Source organism: Choloepus didactylus, chromosome 27 (genome assembly GCF_015220235.1).
Source record: "Choloepus didactylus isolate mChoDid1 chromosome 27, mChoDid1.pri, whole genome shotgun sequence".
Taxonomy (NCBI): domain Eukaryota; kingdom Metazoa; phylum Chordata; class Mammalia; order Pilosa; family Megalonychidae; genus Choloepus; species Choloepus didactylus.
Window position 1 is genome coordinate 22272117 of NC_051333.1, and position 18295 is coordinate 22290411.

The 18295-nt window shown below is 42.6% G+C and overlaps 1 protein-coding gene across 1 annotated transcript in view; it reads right to left on the reverse strand.

The window, feature by feature from the left end:
- Positions 1-18295, reverse strand: part of TDRD12 (tudor domain containing 12) — a 95950-nt gene that overhangs the window by 16309 nt on the left and 61346 nt on the right. The window contains exons 12-21 of the mRNA XM_037819756.1: positions 17893-18000; positions 10390-10575; positions 9222-9378; positions 8583-8710; positions 7015-7206; positions 6653-6781; positions 5711-5828; positions 4952-5091; positions 4598-4818; positions 1957-2056 (exon numbers count right to left, since the gene is read on the reverse strand). Of these exons, the coding sequence (XP_037675684.1) occupies positions 1957-2056; positions 4598-4818; positions 4952-5091; positions 5711-5828; positions 6653-6781; positions 7015-7206; positions 8583-8710; positions 9222-9378; positions 10390-10575; positions 17893-18000 (1479 nt within the window). The remainder of the gene's footprint in view (positions 1-1956; positions 2057-4597; positions 4819-4951; positions 5092-5710; positions 5829-6652; positions 6782-7014; positions 7207-8582; positions 8711-9221; positions 9379-10389; positions 10576-17892; positions 18001-18295) is intronic.

The window sequence follows — 18295 nt, forward strand, 5'->3', positions numbered from 1 at the left end:
CGTTCATGCACAGAGAAGCATCTTACTGAGAACCTTCTATAGGGAAGGCACTGGGCACGCAGGGATGAAGCCAAGTCCCAGAGGGACCCTCAGCACCCAGGGCGGACAGACAGGCCAGGGCACGTGTGTGAGTGTGTGGGGCATTGGGGTGTGTAGACAGGGCGTCCCAGGCTGAGGGAGGAAACACCACACTGAGGCAGGGTGCTGGGCTTCCCGGAGCAGACACCAGGAGACAGATGCAGTTGACGAGGTGGGTGGGCGAGAGGGCGGTGCTGAGCAGGAGGAGAGGCAGCACTGTGGGCAGGGGTGAGGTCACCCTGTGGGCACCGGCAGGAGTGTCGGATCTCACAGGGCTCTTTGTGGGTCCCTGCCTTCCTCTCCCACCACGCTCACTGCCAATCAGCCTGTCCTGTTGTGGAAACACTCCATGTTCTTCCCCAGATCCTCCCATGGCTGGCACCTTCTCATCATGTGGGTCTCAGTTCAGTCGACCCCCCTGGGCCCCCGGCACACATACACCAAAACACTTCCTATTACCTCACTGCATTTCCACCTCTTCACAGCACCTGTCACCACCTAGAATCTCCCTTCTTACTCACGTGTTCACTGCTGACCAACCCCGCTGGACAGCCAGCCCAGGAAGACGGGAATACAACTGGCACCCCCCCCCGGCACTGCCGAGAAGGCTGCCTTGATGAACCCTCAGTGCCCTCGGCCAGAGACGTTAGGGCTCCTCCAGCCTGGCAGACAGTGCTCGCCCAGATGGGGGCTCGCCCCTTTAGGTCCCAACTGTACAGTCTGGCATTCAGACACTGGCCCAGTCAGTAAAACCTGCTCTAAGGGCAGTCACTGGGCATGAGTTGCAACTGAGGATGACAAAAATGCTCACTGCAAATAATGAGAAATGGGCAGGACACGACAAACATACCTATAACAAATTTGTGAAAAGATGCTCAAAGAAAAATGACAGAGAAAATATACTAAGATGCTAATGGTGATTGATTTAGAATGATACTTCCCAAATCACAAGGCTCTGCGTGCCAGGCTAAGGGGCCCAAGCCTGTTGGGGGCTGACTCCCCCTGAGGATGAGCCACACGAGGGCAGGGACCGGGGCTGGGCCCCACTGCGTGCGTGAGGCTGGGCAGGGGCTGGGCACAGGGGATGCCCCCGGTGCATGTTTGTAAATGAATGAGTGAAGGAAAGGCTGACCTTTTTCAATGACTTGCTCTGTGCCAAGCTTTGTGATAAATCCTTTATATGCAAGTCTCCTTGGCCCTCACAGAGACGTCAGTTCCACGAGGGCAGGGCGGTTTTGTCTGTCCCATGGCATAATTTTTTAATAGCCCCAAATGGAAACATCTCAAATATCCAGCAACGAGGGGCTGGATGTAGACACCACAGAGCACCTACGATGGCTCTGCATGGTCCACCGGGAAGATGCAGGAAAAGCCACTGGTCCCCCTCAATGTCCTCTACCCGCAGCCACAGCCCTCCTGGAGCCCTGAAATCCCCTCCTCCCCTCTCCTCCTCATCTAGATCCCCACCGCCACTGTGGCTTCCCCTCCTCCACAGCCACCCCAGGCAACACTTTGTGGAGGTCCTTTCTCGCCTGGAGTTGAGAACAAACCCTGCAGGAGCTGCAGCTTTTGGGGGTTGATAAAACATGCTTATTAAATTTTTTTAAGAAAGAAATTTTCGCAATGCCTGAAAAATCCCTCAATTGTCAAAGCGATTCATCCATTTTCCTATTTGATCTTGTTTTCTAAATAAACTGGGGCAATGAAATAAGGCAACTTACAAGGACCCACGCCGATGGCCGGGTCAGCCATGGGACCTTAACACTGACCACCGGAAGCCAAAATTACACTCTACAAAGATTCTGCTGCTTGAGAAAAAAAAGTGTTCATAAAAATGACCATTCATCACTGGACAAAAGGAACTTTAACAAAACTCACTTTAACATATCCAAACGCTGGCAGAGATTCGTTAGATAACTTCCTTGGCATGTCTATTTCTGGATTGATATGATGTCGATCAGGACAGATCCTTTTGTCTCTGAAAAAAATCGACTGGATTTTTAAAACCAAAAAAGCCCAATAATAATTGTTAATGTGAATTTAAAAAGTATTCTTTAGGGAAATTAACCTACAAGTTAAATGAAAGAACTTGTATTCCAAACACTGTAAAAGTTAAGTCTTCCTTATTAAATACTTCAGATGACATTAACAATACGGATATCAGTAGAAATGGGTCCTAAAGTTTAACAATGAATAAACATAAAGAGAAGAGTTTATAATTTCTCTAGACATTCTTTGTAAATAATTTTTATGGTGGCAGCATATATATTACACATCATTTCCCATTTTAATTAATTGTACAATTCAGTGATATTTATTACATTTGCAATTTTGTGCTACCATCACCACTGTTCATTACCAAAACTCTTTTCCCATTAAGCAATAATTTCTTAGTCCCTTTTTCCCTAGCCCCCAGTAACTTCTAATCTACTCTTTGTCCCTGTGAATTTGCTTAATCAGATATTTCATATAGGTGGACTCATATAATATTTATCCTTTTATGTCTAGCTTATTTCACTCAACATAATAATTTCAAGGTTCATCATTGGTGTAGCATATCAGAACTTCATTCCTTTTTATGGCTGAATAATATTCCGTTGTGCGTATACACCAAATTTTGTTTATCCATTCAGCTGCTGATGAACACTTAGGTTGTTTCCATCTTTTGGCTACTGTGAATAATGCTGTTGCAAACACCAATGTATAAATTATCTGTTTAAGTCTCTTATTTCAATTCTTTTGGTATATATTAGAAGTGGAATTGCCAGGTCACGTGGTAATTCTACGTTTTAACTTTTTGAGAAACTGCCAAACTGTTCTCTGTGGTGGCTGCACCATTTTGCATTCCCAACAGCAACGTGCCAGGGTTCTAATTTCTCTGCATTGTCGCCAACACGTTATTTTCCATTTTTAATAAAAGCCATACTAGTGGGTGCAAGGTGATATCTCACTGCGATTTTGATTTGCATTTCCCTAAAGGCTAATGACCTTGAGCATCTTTTCATGTGTGTATTGGCCATATGTATCTAGAATTCTTAAACGCATTATGTAAATTAAAAAATATATTTCCAAAACAAAAACTCTGAATCAGACACACATCACCTTATCTTCTATAAAGGCCAATTAACCTCTAACCCAGAAGCTGTTTCTTAACCATAACGTTGCTTCCAAACTGAGAAACAGCTGAAGCTTCAGTTTCAAAAGTCGATATTCTATTTAAAGGAATAATGGAAATTGTTGGTAATAACCTGTTCAATGTACCAAAATTCAAAAAGGTTAATGTCAGTTTTCTCAAGATGGTACTATCACCTGAGTTACATCAGAGCTGCTGACTCAGTGGCAACAGAATGGTATTTTAAAATATACGATGCTGGAGCAAATGACTGTCCGTGTGGACAAAAGTAAACCTTGTTCTGTGTACTCACACTATATAAACAATTAATTCAATATGGATTATAGGCCTAAATATGAAAGCTAAAACTATAAATCCTCTAGAAGAAAATACAGAACATCTTCATGATTTTGATACAGGCAAATATTTCTTATCCAGGACACAAAACACAGTAATCATAAAACAAAGAAAGGACTAATTTGACTTCATCAAAAATTTTAAATGTCTGTTCATGAAAAGACACCATTAAAAGAGTGAAAAGGGAAGCCACAGAGCAGGGGAAGATAATTTCAATGCATGCATCTGACAAAGCACTTATGTCTAGAATATACAAATACTCCCACAAACCAATAAGGAAAAGATAAAAACCCTTAAAAAAACGGGTAAAAATCCTGAACAGGTACTTCACAAAAAGACAATGGGCAAATGTGCCATAAACATATGAAGACCTTCAATATCAGTAACCAGTCTGGGACGCAAATCAAAGTCCCAATGATTTTCCACCCACCTCTACAAGGCACGCCAAGTGCGGGTGAGACGTGGAACGACGGGAGCTCCCAGGGTCATAAAACTGTCAGCTGCTTCGGAAAAATCAAACACAGGCCTACCCAGATCCAGCAATTCCACTCCTATGCATTCACACAAGAAAAACAGATGTGCACTGGCAGAGAGAGACCGGTACCCAAGAGCTCACAGCAGCTTCATAGGCGAAACCACCCACAGGCCCATCGACAGGAGAATGTGTACATAAATTACGACATATTCACATAATGGAATATAACGCAGCAAAAAAAAAATAATAAACCGCTACACACACCAATATAGATGAATGCCAAGGATATTAGGTTGAGGGAAAGAAGCTAGACACAAAAGTGCACATTTTGTACAACTCATTTATGTGAAATTCGCAAACAAGCAAAATTAGTCGATGTTGACAGCCATAAGGATGGTGGTTACCTCGGGAAGGCACATGTGAGAATCTTTAGGGTGCTCCCCTAGAGAACGGGGTGGTGGTTACACTGATGCATGAATACATAATGACTCATCAAGCTGCACACTAAGCTGTACACTTCATCATCTGTGCGTGCAAATGTACGCTATTATCTCAACTTAAAAAAAAAAACTTACTTGCAAAAACCAAAAGCCTTAAGACATGGACAAAGAGGCCTTCTGGCTTTTCCATCTTCTTTTGCTTGCAGAACCCCTGCAGTAAACTTGTACAGCTCCGATGGAATTTTGGCATCTGCTCGCTCCAGGTAGCGCAGAACACCGACTGCATGGCGTGCATTTCTCTCTGTCAGCAGCAGGACGGATTTGGCTTTTTTATCTCCCTGATCTGCAGGAGAACCCTTAAAATTGGGGGAGAGCAAAGGAGGTGGATCATCTGCACCAGGTGAAATCATGAGACTCTGTGGACTCTGAATTTTTCATTACACAGAAAATACCAGGGGGATATTAAATGATAAAAAAAATTAATCAAACCTGTTCGGTTAAATTCTGAAAACGATCAGACATGCAATACAGGCGTTCACCAAAAATTTTGGGCGAGGAAGGGAAGCTGAAGTGGATCACGCACGTGGCGTCGGTGATGCCCAGGAGCGGCATGCAGTCGTCCGTGAGAGCTGGAGGAAAGAAAGGGTTCCGACAATTCCAAACGCAGCAGGGGCTTTACCTCCCTCCCTTTACAGAGCAGGCCTCTCACCTACATTAATTCATTGCTTTCTTGCATTTCACTCTTCATAGGCAAAGAAACGTCTTTCCCATTTTTTTCCCAACAACGCCGCAGTTTCATTCCCAGGGGTTAAATGCCAGAGAAGAGTGGTCTCTCTTTAAAGCTAGGAAACTGCCTCTGTTATAAGTCTAGGCTCCCAAAGACATTTCACTTACTTTATTCATTTAACATTTTATACTTCTGATAGTAAGTTTAGCAATCATTTCTGACCACATTTCATTTTAGGGGTGTGTGTGTGTGTGTGTGTGTGTGTGTATTTTTATTTATTTATCAATCATGCAATCAATCATTCAGTGATTCTCAAGCTGGAACACTAGGGCACACCTATGTCCACCTCAAAAGTGAAATTTCAGTGGAGGTAAACTTTCTTTTTTGAAATTAATATTACTAATAAATTCTCAGTAAATATGGGAAATGAGGTATTTGGAGCTGAGATACATAAATGAATTAAAGACATGATGCTTATTAGCTCAGCCTTCTCTAAAATAAATAGAAATGAAAATACTTACCCAATACAATGTGAGAGCCAGAACTCAACTTCTTCTTCCAGTGTTCTAAAACACTTTTCAAGTTAAAAACCGTTTCTTTATGCATTTTCAAGCAAAATACTGAACTGCTTTCTACCACCTAAAGATGAAACCAGAGGTCAGTTCAGTGAGGAACACAAGCTTGAAGCCAACTGTCGCATCAACAGTGATCAGCATAAACCATTTAAATTCCCTTTGAGGGTAATAACTTGCTTGCTGATCCAGGAACTCTAGAGAATGACATGCTTGCAGACTCAAATATATTTCCAAACTTCTACAGTTTATCAAAAAACTTGCTCCAGTGAAACAAGCACGTTTTTGTTAAAACGCTTTTGATGCAGGCTTGTGTGCACGTGTATACAGCAGGTGCAGCACGCTGTCGCCCAGGGCCTTTTCCCTGTTCCTTCCCACTCCTTATTGTGGAAAGGTGGATGCACTACTGATTCTTAGATTTTATGTTGTATTTTGCCTCTTTTCTCGAATTTGGTATTGGTTTACAGAAAATATTAAAATAAATCTTTAGCCGATTTATTTGGCTCTTCTGAATGCACGGCCATATTTTTCACTGTGATCTCCTCTATCTTCTAATGTAGAGAGTGCAGAACGTGTCGGCACGTCTTCACAAATCAGATCCTTTTCCTGTTCAGCCACGACAAACTGTAAAGTGCTGCACCCCTTGGGGGACTGTATGCCTCGACGGAAGGGAGGCCCCAGGGACCTGGCTCCTCCTCCAAGGTCAGGCCTCCTGCTCTCCATTTCCGCTGCCACCGCGACCTCCCCGCAGAACCCGCCTCCTCTTCTGGTTGAGCTTAAACTTGTAAAACTGTATTTCCCTGCCACAGATTCAACCACCTGAGGAGCCTCCTGACGGCTGCAGGTTCAGCCACGGTTTACACAAGCAGGCCGGGGGGGGGGGGGGCTCACCTTACACACCATTTCTGTTTCAGCCACAGAGCAGGTGAAGATCAAGGTCTTCTGAGCCTGACTAGGAACCGAATCAAGTGCTTGGAGTAAAGTAGAGGTCTTTTCACATTCCAGGCAAAGATGCACCACCTGGTAATGAAATACACAAACCAGGTGTTTAAAAAACGTCCAAAGTGCTCCAGTTTCACTTTTCATAGGTACGTTATAATTTTAATAGGAAACGATGTTTAGGAAATCAATATAAGTTTAAACACATGAGCACAGACTTGATATGAAATCTGAGTGTGCTTGGCATGCTCAGCGGTGAAACGAGGTCGTGGCTGGTGCCCTCGGGCCCTCTCCCCACCCCGGCCCCGGCTGACCTGCTGGACACCGCCATAGAGCGCGGCCTCCTCCATGGCCGTGATCACGACGTAGGGATCGTTCATGAACTCTTTGATTAAATGACCGATGTGTTTGTTCCAATGAACGCCAACCGCCACAATCTGATGTGGTGCAGATTCCCTTTCTTCCGCTTCAATATTTTTTTTAAAGTTATCTAATATAGCAAACATCTAAAAAATTCTTATAATTAGTTTCATTTTTTATCTCAGAAGACAGTAACAATCAGTTTAACAAAATCAAGAGACTGTGTTTTCTGTTCTCAGAGTGGCAAAGCCCTTTCTGACAGGTAAAGGAAAAGACTACGAAGGAGAAAATGTTAAGCTTAAAGTCAATAAACATCCTAAAACTCCACTGCAAACAAAATGAGAACACAGACAACAAAATCCAGGTAACTATGTGTAACACATATAACAAAGGATTAACACCTGTCTATAAATACTTCTAAGAATTGGAGGAAAAAAGCTGATCTCACCAACAGAAAATAAGCCAAGAAAATGAACAAGTAACATAGAAAAATGGATACGAGTGACCAATGTGAATTAACATTCAATTTAGGTAATCAAACAAACCCAGATTAAGCTAAAGAGCTACCACTACTTAACAATAAGGCTGAAAAAGAAGAAAGCCACGCGGAGGCCTCCTGCTGGCGGGGTGCTGAGGGGCTGCACCTCCCTCCAGGCCGGCTCTGCCCCCACAGGCCCAACAGGCCCGGATGACAGTTTGGCAAACAAGGACCTGAGGCTCCAGGCGGCTGAGGACCCTGCCCAGGCCCACAGCCGTCCTTGCTCTCAAATGTTAACGCTCCTGTCCTCAGGTTATGCTGCCTCCAACAAATGACCAAGAATTCATAGTTTTTCATCCACTAATCCTCTGCTTAGGAATTTCTCCTAAGAGAAACATATACCAAAAAAAGGTATGGCCTTTAGTTACACACACGAAATACTATCAAAAATGTCCAAAAATAAAATGGTTTTTAAAAAAAGTATGTTACGCTATGTTGGATACCACCTGGCCAGGGACAATCACGCCGTGGTGTGGTAAGTTAACCCTCTTCACCAGGCACCTACAGGAAGATGCAAGCCACAGGCAGCTGAAATGGACTCTGGGTACACTGATGATGCGAGAATCAGACGAGAATTGAAAAAGAGGGAAATAAACCCAAATGGCCAGAGTCTAAGATTATAGAGGTCGGTTTGTTTTTGTTAAAAACGCTCTTCTCTATTTATCAAATTCTCTAAAATGAAAATTATTGCTTCCATAAACAGAAAGAAAAATATTAATAAAAATATTTTAGAAAACCTCCCTGGGAGGGAATGTTTGTTCTTCCAAGAAAAGAACTTTAACACTGAGAAGGAAATTGCAAATAAACATTCTCTCGTCTTAATTACAAGAGCTTAAAGGGAAAACCTTTTTAGATTACCTGCTTCTCCCCAAATTAGACACTTTTTGGGATACCTAAAAGCAGTTACGATTTTAATTATATATACACACACACATACACACACATATATATATATAATGACATCTAAATGGACAAAATACTTACTTGTTCATTAGCTTCAAAAAATAGTACCTCCACCTCATCCAAAATCAGGTGACAAAGTCTAAGAAATAACAAGCTTTGATATTTAAGAAGTCTCAGGAGGCTATGTGGTGTTGTAACAATCACATCACCTACATTGTAAATGAAAAAATAAACAATTCACATTTTAGATTTTCACAATTAACATTTAGATTTTCTAACATTACCTTTGCTAGGGTCCTGCATACTTTCAATAAATGCCCTCCCATTAAACAAACACGAAGATGTTTTTCTTACTCAAGAGGGTGTGCCTACCAGGTTCATCACTAATTATCTGGTTAATCCTTCCTCTGTAGTCCCCCCAGGTTTTGTGCTCCTGAAAGGGAAGGTGGATTTTCTCCCATCCTATGTGCCCAGCGTCTAACAAACAGTAAGTGCTCAGTAAACAGGTGATAAATAATGAACTCAGATAGTTTTAACAGTGAAACAAATGTGAGCTGAGATCAAACCCTCCCAGTCTCCAGCCCTCGCTGAGGAGGTCTGGGGCTCTGCCCGGGGCTGCACCGCTCCAGCCCTGTGCCGTCTGCTGCAACCAGGCCCGCCAGGGACAGGGCTCCACAGACCCCTGCAGGGAAAGCCAAGCAGCTGGGAAGGGAGGCTTACACGCTCTCGGAAGCTTCATGTTCTTGGCCTCATCTTTGTGGAGTCCGATGGTTAACAACATAGGGTGAAGCGGCCTGGAGGACATGCTATAGTCTCCCAATAATTCAAAAATAAACTGGGCCTTTTTCCACCCAGGGCACACCAAGACTGCGAGAGGCTGCAAAGACAAACAAATTCACATAATTTGGGACAAAAGTTAGGAGACAAACAAGTGAAGCATCCAGAACAACCCCCTGCACAGAGTAAGCACTATAAAAATGTTTGCTGTCATCATCATCATACAGGCCAGAAAACTTAAAATACAATTCCATTAAAACGGATTTAGATATGCTGAGTCAGATTTTCCTAGGGCTTAAACCAAGCACTTCCTGAGTTCTAATTCATTTAGTCCTTAAAACGATCCTACAGGGCAGGCTCTCTTACTGTTGCATTTCACAGATGAGGAACCTGAAGCACAGAGAGGCGAAGGCAGTTGCCCAAGGCCACACAGCTAATTCATGGCAGCAGTAGGATTTAAGCCCAGGCACACTGGCTCCGGAGCACCTGATCTTAAGTTCACCTCTCTTCTCCAGGAGATGGAGATTCCTTCAGCACCAACTGAATTCCACCCTTCCCCATCCAACACCCCGAAGGTGCACTGCCAGACACTCCTTGGAACATGTTTTCAATTAACTGAAGGTGAGGATGGGTCCTGCTCTTCTTTCTGCAGACCCCCAGTGTGCCAGCAGCCAGCATCAGGGCGAGAGCAGGCTGGCCGAGGCGGTGGGGCGAGAGCACGGGACAAGAGGCAGCACGCAGACATCCCTCTTTGCCAGCCAGAGCTCTGCAGTAGGGGTCAGCTGCTAACTTTTTAGGGAGATAAATGTACATTCATTTAACTTGGTTAAATCAATACATAACTTAGTCAACGCCAGTTTCCAAAGGGAAATCACTAAGCTATATGATGTAATTAGAAAAATAAACTTGCATCTGTTTAATTGCAACCCATTACAGCTATTTCTCACCTTATCACAAGTGACAGCACCATTTCTACTCTGTCCTTTGTGCCAGGATCTGAGGTACAGGTTTTTAGATACCTGTTCACTTAACAGCTATAAACGTTATGTGTAAAACTTTAAAATAAATACGTAATCCATTTTCTTGTGAAACAAACTTGTTTTCAACTTACTCCGTTTCTACTTGGTAATGACTTGTAACAACCCCCGGTTTGCAAAATCGTAAGCAATGGTGGAAGGTACAACAAAGGGTCATTTCCACAATGAGAAATGACAACCACATCGCAGCCACGTGCTATGGGAGGCCAGGAGTAAGATTCCGTGTGGCTCGGTCCCGGAAACTTATTCCTCTGAAGAGCCTACAAAACATCAACAACCAAAAAACCACGATTACGTATAGAAAACTAACAAAAATTACATAGCATGGCTCAAATTACCCCAACGAAGAGTGTTTATGGTACAGCATGGTATTTTCCAAGATGTAACTTAAGTCACCCCTCGTATGCCATACCTGCTTCTCTGGGCTACAAACCAAAAATATCCCACAGGTGAGCCCCTGACCAGGTGTTTCAGGCTCTCTGGAGCAAGGGTGTGGCTGCTTCTCCTCACCTGCCAGGGCACAGCATCAACCGGGAAGCTTGTTAAACACTGCCTTCATTTGCCTGGTTTTCCACGTAGCTGTCACTAAAACCTCCCCACGTTCCAACAGGGTTCTCCAACACACTGATACTATGTTCCAAAGGGCTGACTCGCCAGCTCCACTAGCTCATCAAAGTCCCTGTCCCCAGAGCCCTCGTGAACCCCACATGCAATCAGAGCCGGTCCTCTCTGCACCTGGTATTGAGCTGACATCCTGGGACCTTCCCTCGCCTTCTCCTTTTTGTCAGAAACCCACATTCTCTCCTCTTTCTTGGTTTACTTGCTTTAGTGGAGCACACACCTTAGGAGCTTTTTTTTTTAATTTTTTTGTAAATTTAATTTTATTGGTATTGTTCACATACCATACAATCATCCAAAGATCCAAAGTGCACAATCAGCTGCCCACAGTACCATCATACAGCTGTGCATCCATCACCACAATTAATTTTTTTCAATTTTTACAATGTTTTCATTACTTCAGAAAAGAAATAAAGACAAAAGAGAAAATTCAAATCCTCCCATACCCCTAACTACCCCTCCCCTCCATTACTGACTCACAGTATTAGTACAGTGTATCTGTTACTGTTGATGAAAGAATGTTAAAATACTACTAACTGTAGTACACAGTGGGCAGTATGTATATTTTTTCCCTATATACCACTCTGTTATTAATTTCTAGTTATAGTGTCATACATTTGTTTTAGTTCCTGAAAGAGATGCCTAATATTTGTACAGTTAATCAAATATTTGACATTATCCACCACAAGATTCACTGTTTTATATATTCCCATATTTTAACCTCCAACTTTCCTTCAGGTGACATACGTGACTCTAAGCTTCCCCTTTCCACCACATTCACACACCATTCAGCACTGTTAGTTATTCTCACAATAACGCGCTACCATCACCTCTATCCATTTCCAAACACTTAAGTTCAACCTAGTTGAACATTCTGCTCATAATAAGCAACCGCTTCCCATTCTTTAGCCTCGTTCTAAATCCTGGTAACCTATATTTTATGTCTATGAGTTTACATCTTATAATTAGTTCATATGAAACCATACAATATTTGTTGCTATGTGTCTGACTTATTTCACTCAATATAGTCCCCTCAAGGTTTCTCCATCAACCCATTTTTTTTTAAGATGGTTTTGTTCACCCACCATACATTCCATCCTAAGTAAACAATCGATGGTTCCCTGTATAGTCACGTATTTATGCATTCACCACCATCACCACTATCTATATAAAGACATCTCCATTTCTTCCACAAAGAAGGAGGAAGCGTCAAAGAAATTAGAGACAAAAGAGAAAGAAAAAGAAAGAAAAATATGACAGCTAAAAAGCAGCAAAAGGAAAGATAGAATTAAACTAGAATAAAAGAGTCAGACAACATCACCAATGCCAAGAGTCCCATACCCCTCCCTTATGTCCTCCTTTTATACTCATTTAGCTTTGGTATACTGCCTTTGTTACACTAAAGGAAGCATAATACAATGCTTCTGTTAATTATAGTCTCTAGTTTGCATTGACTGTATTTCTCCCCCAATACTTCCCTATTTTTAACACCTTGCAAGGCTGACATTCATTTGTTCTCCCTCATGAAAAAACACATTTGTACATTTTATCACAATTGTTGAACACTCAAGGTTTCACTGAGTTATATAGTCCCAGTCTTTATCTTTCCTTTTTCCTTCTGGTGTCCCACATGCTCCTAACCTTCCTCTTTCAATCATACTCAAAATCCTCTTTGTTCAGTGTACTTACATTATTGTGCTACCATCACCCAAAATTGTGTTCCAAACCTCTCACTCCTGTCTTTTCCTATCTGTCTGTAGTGCTCCCTTTAGTATTTCCAGTAGAGCAGACATCTAGTTCACAAACTCTGTCATTGTCTACTTGTCAGAGAATATTTTAAACTAGCCCTCAAGTTTGAAGGACACTTTTGCCAGACATAGGATTCATCGTTGGGGGTTTTTCTCTTTCAGTATCTTAAATATATCACCCCACTTCCTTCTTGCATCCATGGTTTCTACTGAGAAATCCACACATAGTCTTATCAAGCTTCCTTTGTATGTGATGGATTGCTTTTCTCCTGCTGCTTTCAGGATTCTCTGTCTTTGACGTTTGATAACCCGATTATTAAATGTCTTGGCATAAGTCTATTCAGATCTATTCTGTTTAGGGTACACTGCATTTCTTGAATCTGTAGTTCTGTGTCTTTCATAAGAGATGAGAAATTTTTATTGATTATTTCTTCTATTATTTCTTCTGTGCCTTTTCCTTTCTCTTCTCCTTTTGGGACACCCATAACACATACATTCATGTGCTTCATGTTGTCATTCAATTCCTTGCGATGTTGTGCATATTTTTCCATTGTTTCCCTATCTGTTCTTTTGAATGTAGGATTTCAGGTGTCTTATTCTCCAGTTCCTGAGTGTTTTCTTCTGCCCATTGTGTTTTTCATCTCTTGTGTTGTGCCTTCCATTTCCATAGATTCTGCCAGTTGTTTTTTCAAACTTTTGATTTCTACCTTATGTTCACCTAGTGTTTTCTTTACAGCCTTCATCTCTTTTGCCATATGTGCTGGTTTGGATGTATTATGTCCCCCAAAATGCCATTATCTTTGATGCAGTCTTGTGTGGGCAGGAAATGTATTGGTGTTGATTGGGTTGGAGACTTTTGATTAGATGCTTCCGTGAGATGTGATCTTGCCCCAACTGTGGGCAAGATCTTTCATTGGATAATTTCATTGGATAATTTCCATGGAGGTGTGGCCCCGCCCATTCAGCATAGGTCTTGATTAGTTTACTAGAGCACTACAGAAGCTTAGACAGTAGGAGCAAGCTTGCTATAGCCAAGAAGGACGCTTTGAAGAATGCACACAAGCTGAGAGAGTAGCTGCAGATGAGAGACAGTTTGAAGATGGCTGTTAAAAGCAGACACTCGCTCTGGAGAAGCTGAGAGGACAAATACCCCAAGAGAAACTAAGAGTGACATTTTTGAGGAACTGCAGCCTAGAGAGGAACGTCCTGGGAGAAAGCCATTTTGAAACCAGAACTTGGAGCAGATGCCAGACACATGCCTTCCCAGCTAACAGAGGTTTTCCAGACACCATTGGCTATCCTCCAGTGAAGGTACCCGATTACTGATGTGTTACCTTGGACACTTTGTGGCCTTAAGACTTTAACTGTGTAACCAAATAAACCCCCTTTTATAAAAGCCAATCCATCTCTGGTTTTTTGCATTCTGGCAGCATCAGCAAACCAGAACACCATATCTTCCCTGAACTTGATTTGGTTTATTTGATTCAGCATATTTCTTTGAAAATCTTTAATTGTTTCATTAATGTGAAACAATATCTCAACTGTATCTTAATTGAGGTGTAAGTTTTCCTTTGACTGGGCCATATCTTCATTTTTCCTAGTGTAGTTTCTAGTTTTCTGATGTCTAGGCACCTGGTTTCCTTGGTTACCCCAATCAGATTTGCCCAGACCAGAATGGGTTCAGATCTCAGAATGGGGTTATATTCAGTATCAGGTTTCTCTGAGGGTGTATCTTAGAAGATTGACACACTTTCCTGTGAGATGTCTAGCCGCTGTACTTTTCCTAACCTGCCCAGCACGTGGTGCCTGTCAGCCTGTAGCTCCCAACTGGTGTAAGGAGGTGTGGCCCCTTTAGTTTCTGTTTTGGCTGTTTTCCCCCAGGCTCTAGGGTCCAAGTTCTGAAAGGAAGGCCAGCAGTAGAGCCGGGACCCACCTCCTTCCTTTTAGGGAAGACACACCTCCAAGAGAGTTACCTTCTGCATCTGAATTGCTTCTTTGTCTCTCTGACTCTGTTAACTCCAACACCTGCCTGGGTCAGAGTGCTGAGAGCTGCAAATGGCCGAGGTTTTCTCCATTGAGCCACTCAGGTTGAGAGAGAGAAAAAGGGAAAGAAAGCCCCCTTTCAGAGCCAGTCCATGGCCCCCAAGTTTCACCCGTCAGTCAGAGAGAATACCTGGTCTTCTGGGCTCCCTTTCCTGGGGCACAGGGGTTATCTGCCTCTTTAAGGTCAGTAGTCACTAAAAGCCTCTGTCTGCTTGTTAGAGGTCTGTCTGTTTGCAGCTTGTAATCAGCAGTCCACATTTGTTAGTTAAGACCGCAGCTGGAGCTGGGCTGAGCTATATTCGCTTGCTTAGGGAATGCTGCTTTCGACCACAGTGAGGTTTTGCAGCTCAGCCTGCCATGGGGGGAGGGAGCTCCCAGGACAGTTATGCAGTTTTTATTTACAGGTTTTATGCTGCGGTCTCAGGCATTCCTCCCAATCCAGGTTGGTGTACAATGTGTGGCCAGTCACATCTGTCCCCCAGCAGTTATTCCAGATTATTTACTAGTTGTTCCTGGTTGACTGTTAGTTGCTCCAGGGGAGTAACTATGCCGCCGTCTTGCTTCTCTTGTCCCTAGTTACTTTGAAAAGTGTCTTCAACAGCTTCCTGACAAAGGGTGCCTTGGAAGAAGCTTTTTTGAGACTCAATATGTCTGAAAATGTCTGAATTCTTTCCTCACACCTCACTGACAGTCTGAGTATGGACCTCTAGGTTGGAAATGACTTTTCATCAGAATTTTGAAGTTGCTGATCCTCTGGGGAGAAGTCTGAGGCCATCTGATTCCTGCTCTTGGGCCTGGCACCAGTTTCTTCACTCTGGAAGCTGCCAGGACCCTGGAATCCCTCAAGTTAGATGCTTCACAATACGTCCAATATCTTGGTTCACTAGTTTAATTGGGAGATTCTATTTTTAGAAATCCCATTTTCCTTTATCAGGCACCTCAATCTGACCCTCAGTTTCTCTTTCTTTTTTTCCCTATTTCCCACCCTGTTGTCTTTTTTTCTACCTTTTAATTAGCCTCTATTTTCTCTCTCAAATCTACTATTGATTTTTATTACTTCTATAGTATTTTGGATTTCCAAGAACTCTTTCTTATTCTCTGGCTGTCCATTTACTCTTTCTTGTTAAATGGATGTGAGTTTATTCTGGTCTATTTTTTCTGAGGGCTTCCTTCAAACATCTGATTGACTCCTGCTGTAGGTTCATATTCACAAGGAGGATACTAAAAAGGTGACGAGAAGCTCTGTGGGCAGGCAAAGCTCATCACCACAGGAGCGTCCATCCTTGGAGAAGACTGGGCAGCAAGCAGGCAGTTTTATCAGGAGAACTCCAAAGAGCATCACCTAAAGGTATTTCTCTAGGGCCATTCAGGTTCTTTCCCCAAAAAACCAAAATACCCCCAATATCCTTCTTGAGAGCAAATGCAAACCAGCTGTGATTGTTTAGGGAACAAACAGGGTAGGGGAGCATCTTCCCTGCCCCCGTACCCCACTCCATCAAGTCAGCCACAATCTGCCTATTCTTCCATTTTCTAAGAGCCAGTGGAAACCTCTTCTTCACTAAAGAACTCTCTCTCTTATTCAGCCTTGTGATTTTAGCTTTTTGAAAAATTTTATTTTTTACCTTTTTTGTTTCAGGAAGGAAGGAAATAAACATGTATGACCAATTTACCAAGTGAAACCACAGACGTGTAAAGCAATTTTGAGAACAATGCTAACAAGCAGATACTGCAATTCCCCTGGGCAACTTGTTGCTCCTTTCCAGAGGGACATTTGAAAACTTATTTCCAAAGAACACTTAAGAGTTATACAATGGTTTCTCCACAAAGGAATTATTCACCTATAAGAAGTTAACCTGATTCTTGGGGTAGAGTAAGAACACTTTGGAAGTAAAGTAGTTATCTTAGGTTAGTTGTCTTTTTCTTACTCCCTTGTTATGGTCTCTTTGAAATGTTCTTTTATTGTATGTTTTGTTTTGTTTTTTTTAATTTTTCACAGTTGATTTAGAAAAAAAAAAGTTTTTTTTTTAAAAAAAAAACAAGGAAAAAATATGCAGAGTCCCCTTGAGGAGCTGGTGGAGAATGCAGGGGTGTTGGGCTTCCCCACCTCGATGGTTGCTGGTGTGCTCACAGACATAAGGGACTGGTGGTTTGATGGGCTGAGCCCTCTACCATGGGACTTGCCCTTGGGAAGACTGTTGCTGCAAAGGAGAGGCTAGGCCTGCCTGTAATTGTGCCAAGAGCCTCCTCCCGAATGTCTCTTTGTTGCTCAGATGTGGCCCTCTCTCTAGCTAAGCCAACTTGAAAGGTGAAATCACTGCCCTCCCCACTACGTGGGATCAGACACCCAGGGGAGTGAATCTCCCTGGCAACGTGGAATATGACTCCCGGGGAGGAATGTAGACCTGGCATCGTGGGACGGAGAACATCTTCTTGACCAAAAGGGGGATGTGAAAGGAAATGAAATAAGCTTCAGTGGCAGAGAGATTCCAAAAGGAGCCGAGAGGTCACTCTGGTGGGCACTCTTATGCACACTTTAGACAACCCTTTTTAGGTTCCAAAGAATTGGGGTAGCTGATGGTGGATACCTGAAACTATCAAACTACAACCCAGAACCCATGAATCTCGAAGACAGTTGTATAAAAATGTAGCTTATGAGGGGTGACAATGGGATTGGGAAAGCCATAAGGACCACACTCCACTTTGTCTAGTTTATGGATGGATGTGTAGAAAAATAGGGGAAGGAAACAAACAGACAAAGGTACCCAGTGTTCTTTTTTACTTCAATTGCTCTTTTTCACTCTAATTATGATTCTTGTTATTTTTGTGTGTGTGCTAATGAAGGTGTCAGGGATTGATTTAGGTGATGAATGTACAACTATGTAATGGTACTGTGAACAATCGAAAGTACGATTTGTTTTGTATGACTGCGTGGTATGTGAATATATCTCAATAAAATGAATAAAAAAAAGTGAAAAAAAAAAAAGAAGTTAACCTGGACATAAAAAAAAAAAAAAAAAAAAACGACAAATTAATAACCAAAGCTTAGAATAGAATTACAAAAGTAAAGAAATTACACAAACACAACCTCAGAACTGTTTGTTAAAATATCCTTCCGGGTTAGAACAGGTCGGGATCCCTTCCCGGGTTCTGTCTCCAGAGCACGTTTACCTTTCTCAGGTCTGCCGAGAGGGGCGATGTCTCCAGGGTCAGGCAGGGCTCGATCCTGTTGCGCACCAGGGCCAAGGGCTGCTGCAGGCCAGACTTCAATTTCTGCAGCTAGGCCGACAGACACACAGACAGCTCACACCTGCCCCCAGGGTGGGCAGGCACCCTCGAGGACGTCAGGGCAATGAAGAAAATACAAGAGTTTGAGCTTTATGTAAAAGCCTATGCACATATGCTTATCAAAAACAACTAAAACTGCCACAAATGAAAGGAAGATCATTGATTACCCAAAAGCAAAAAAAGAGAAAAGCAATAATTCACTAGATAATTCTGAGAAGAACATCTCTAGGTAGTTGCCCCAGTGTACTTTCTCCAGTCTGGAGGGAGGCAGGAGAGGGATTTAAAC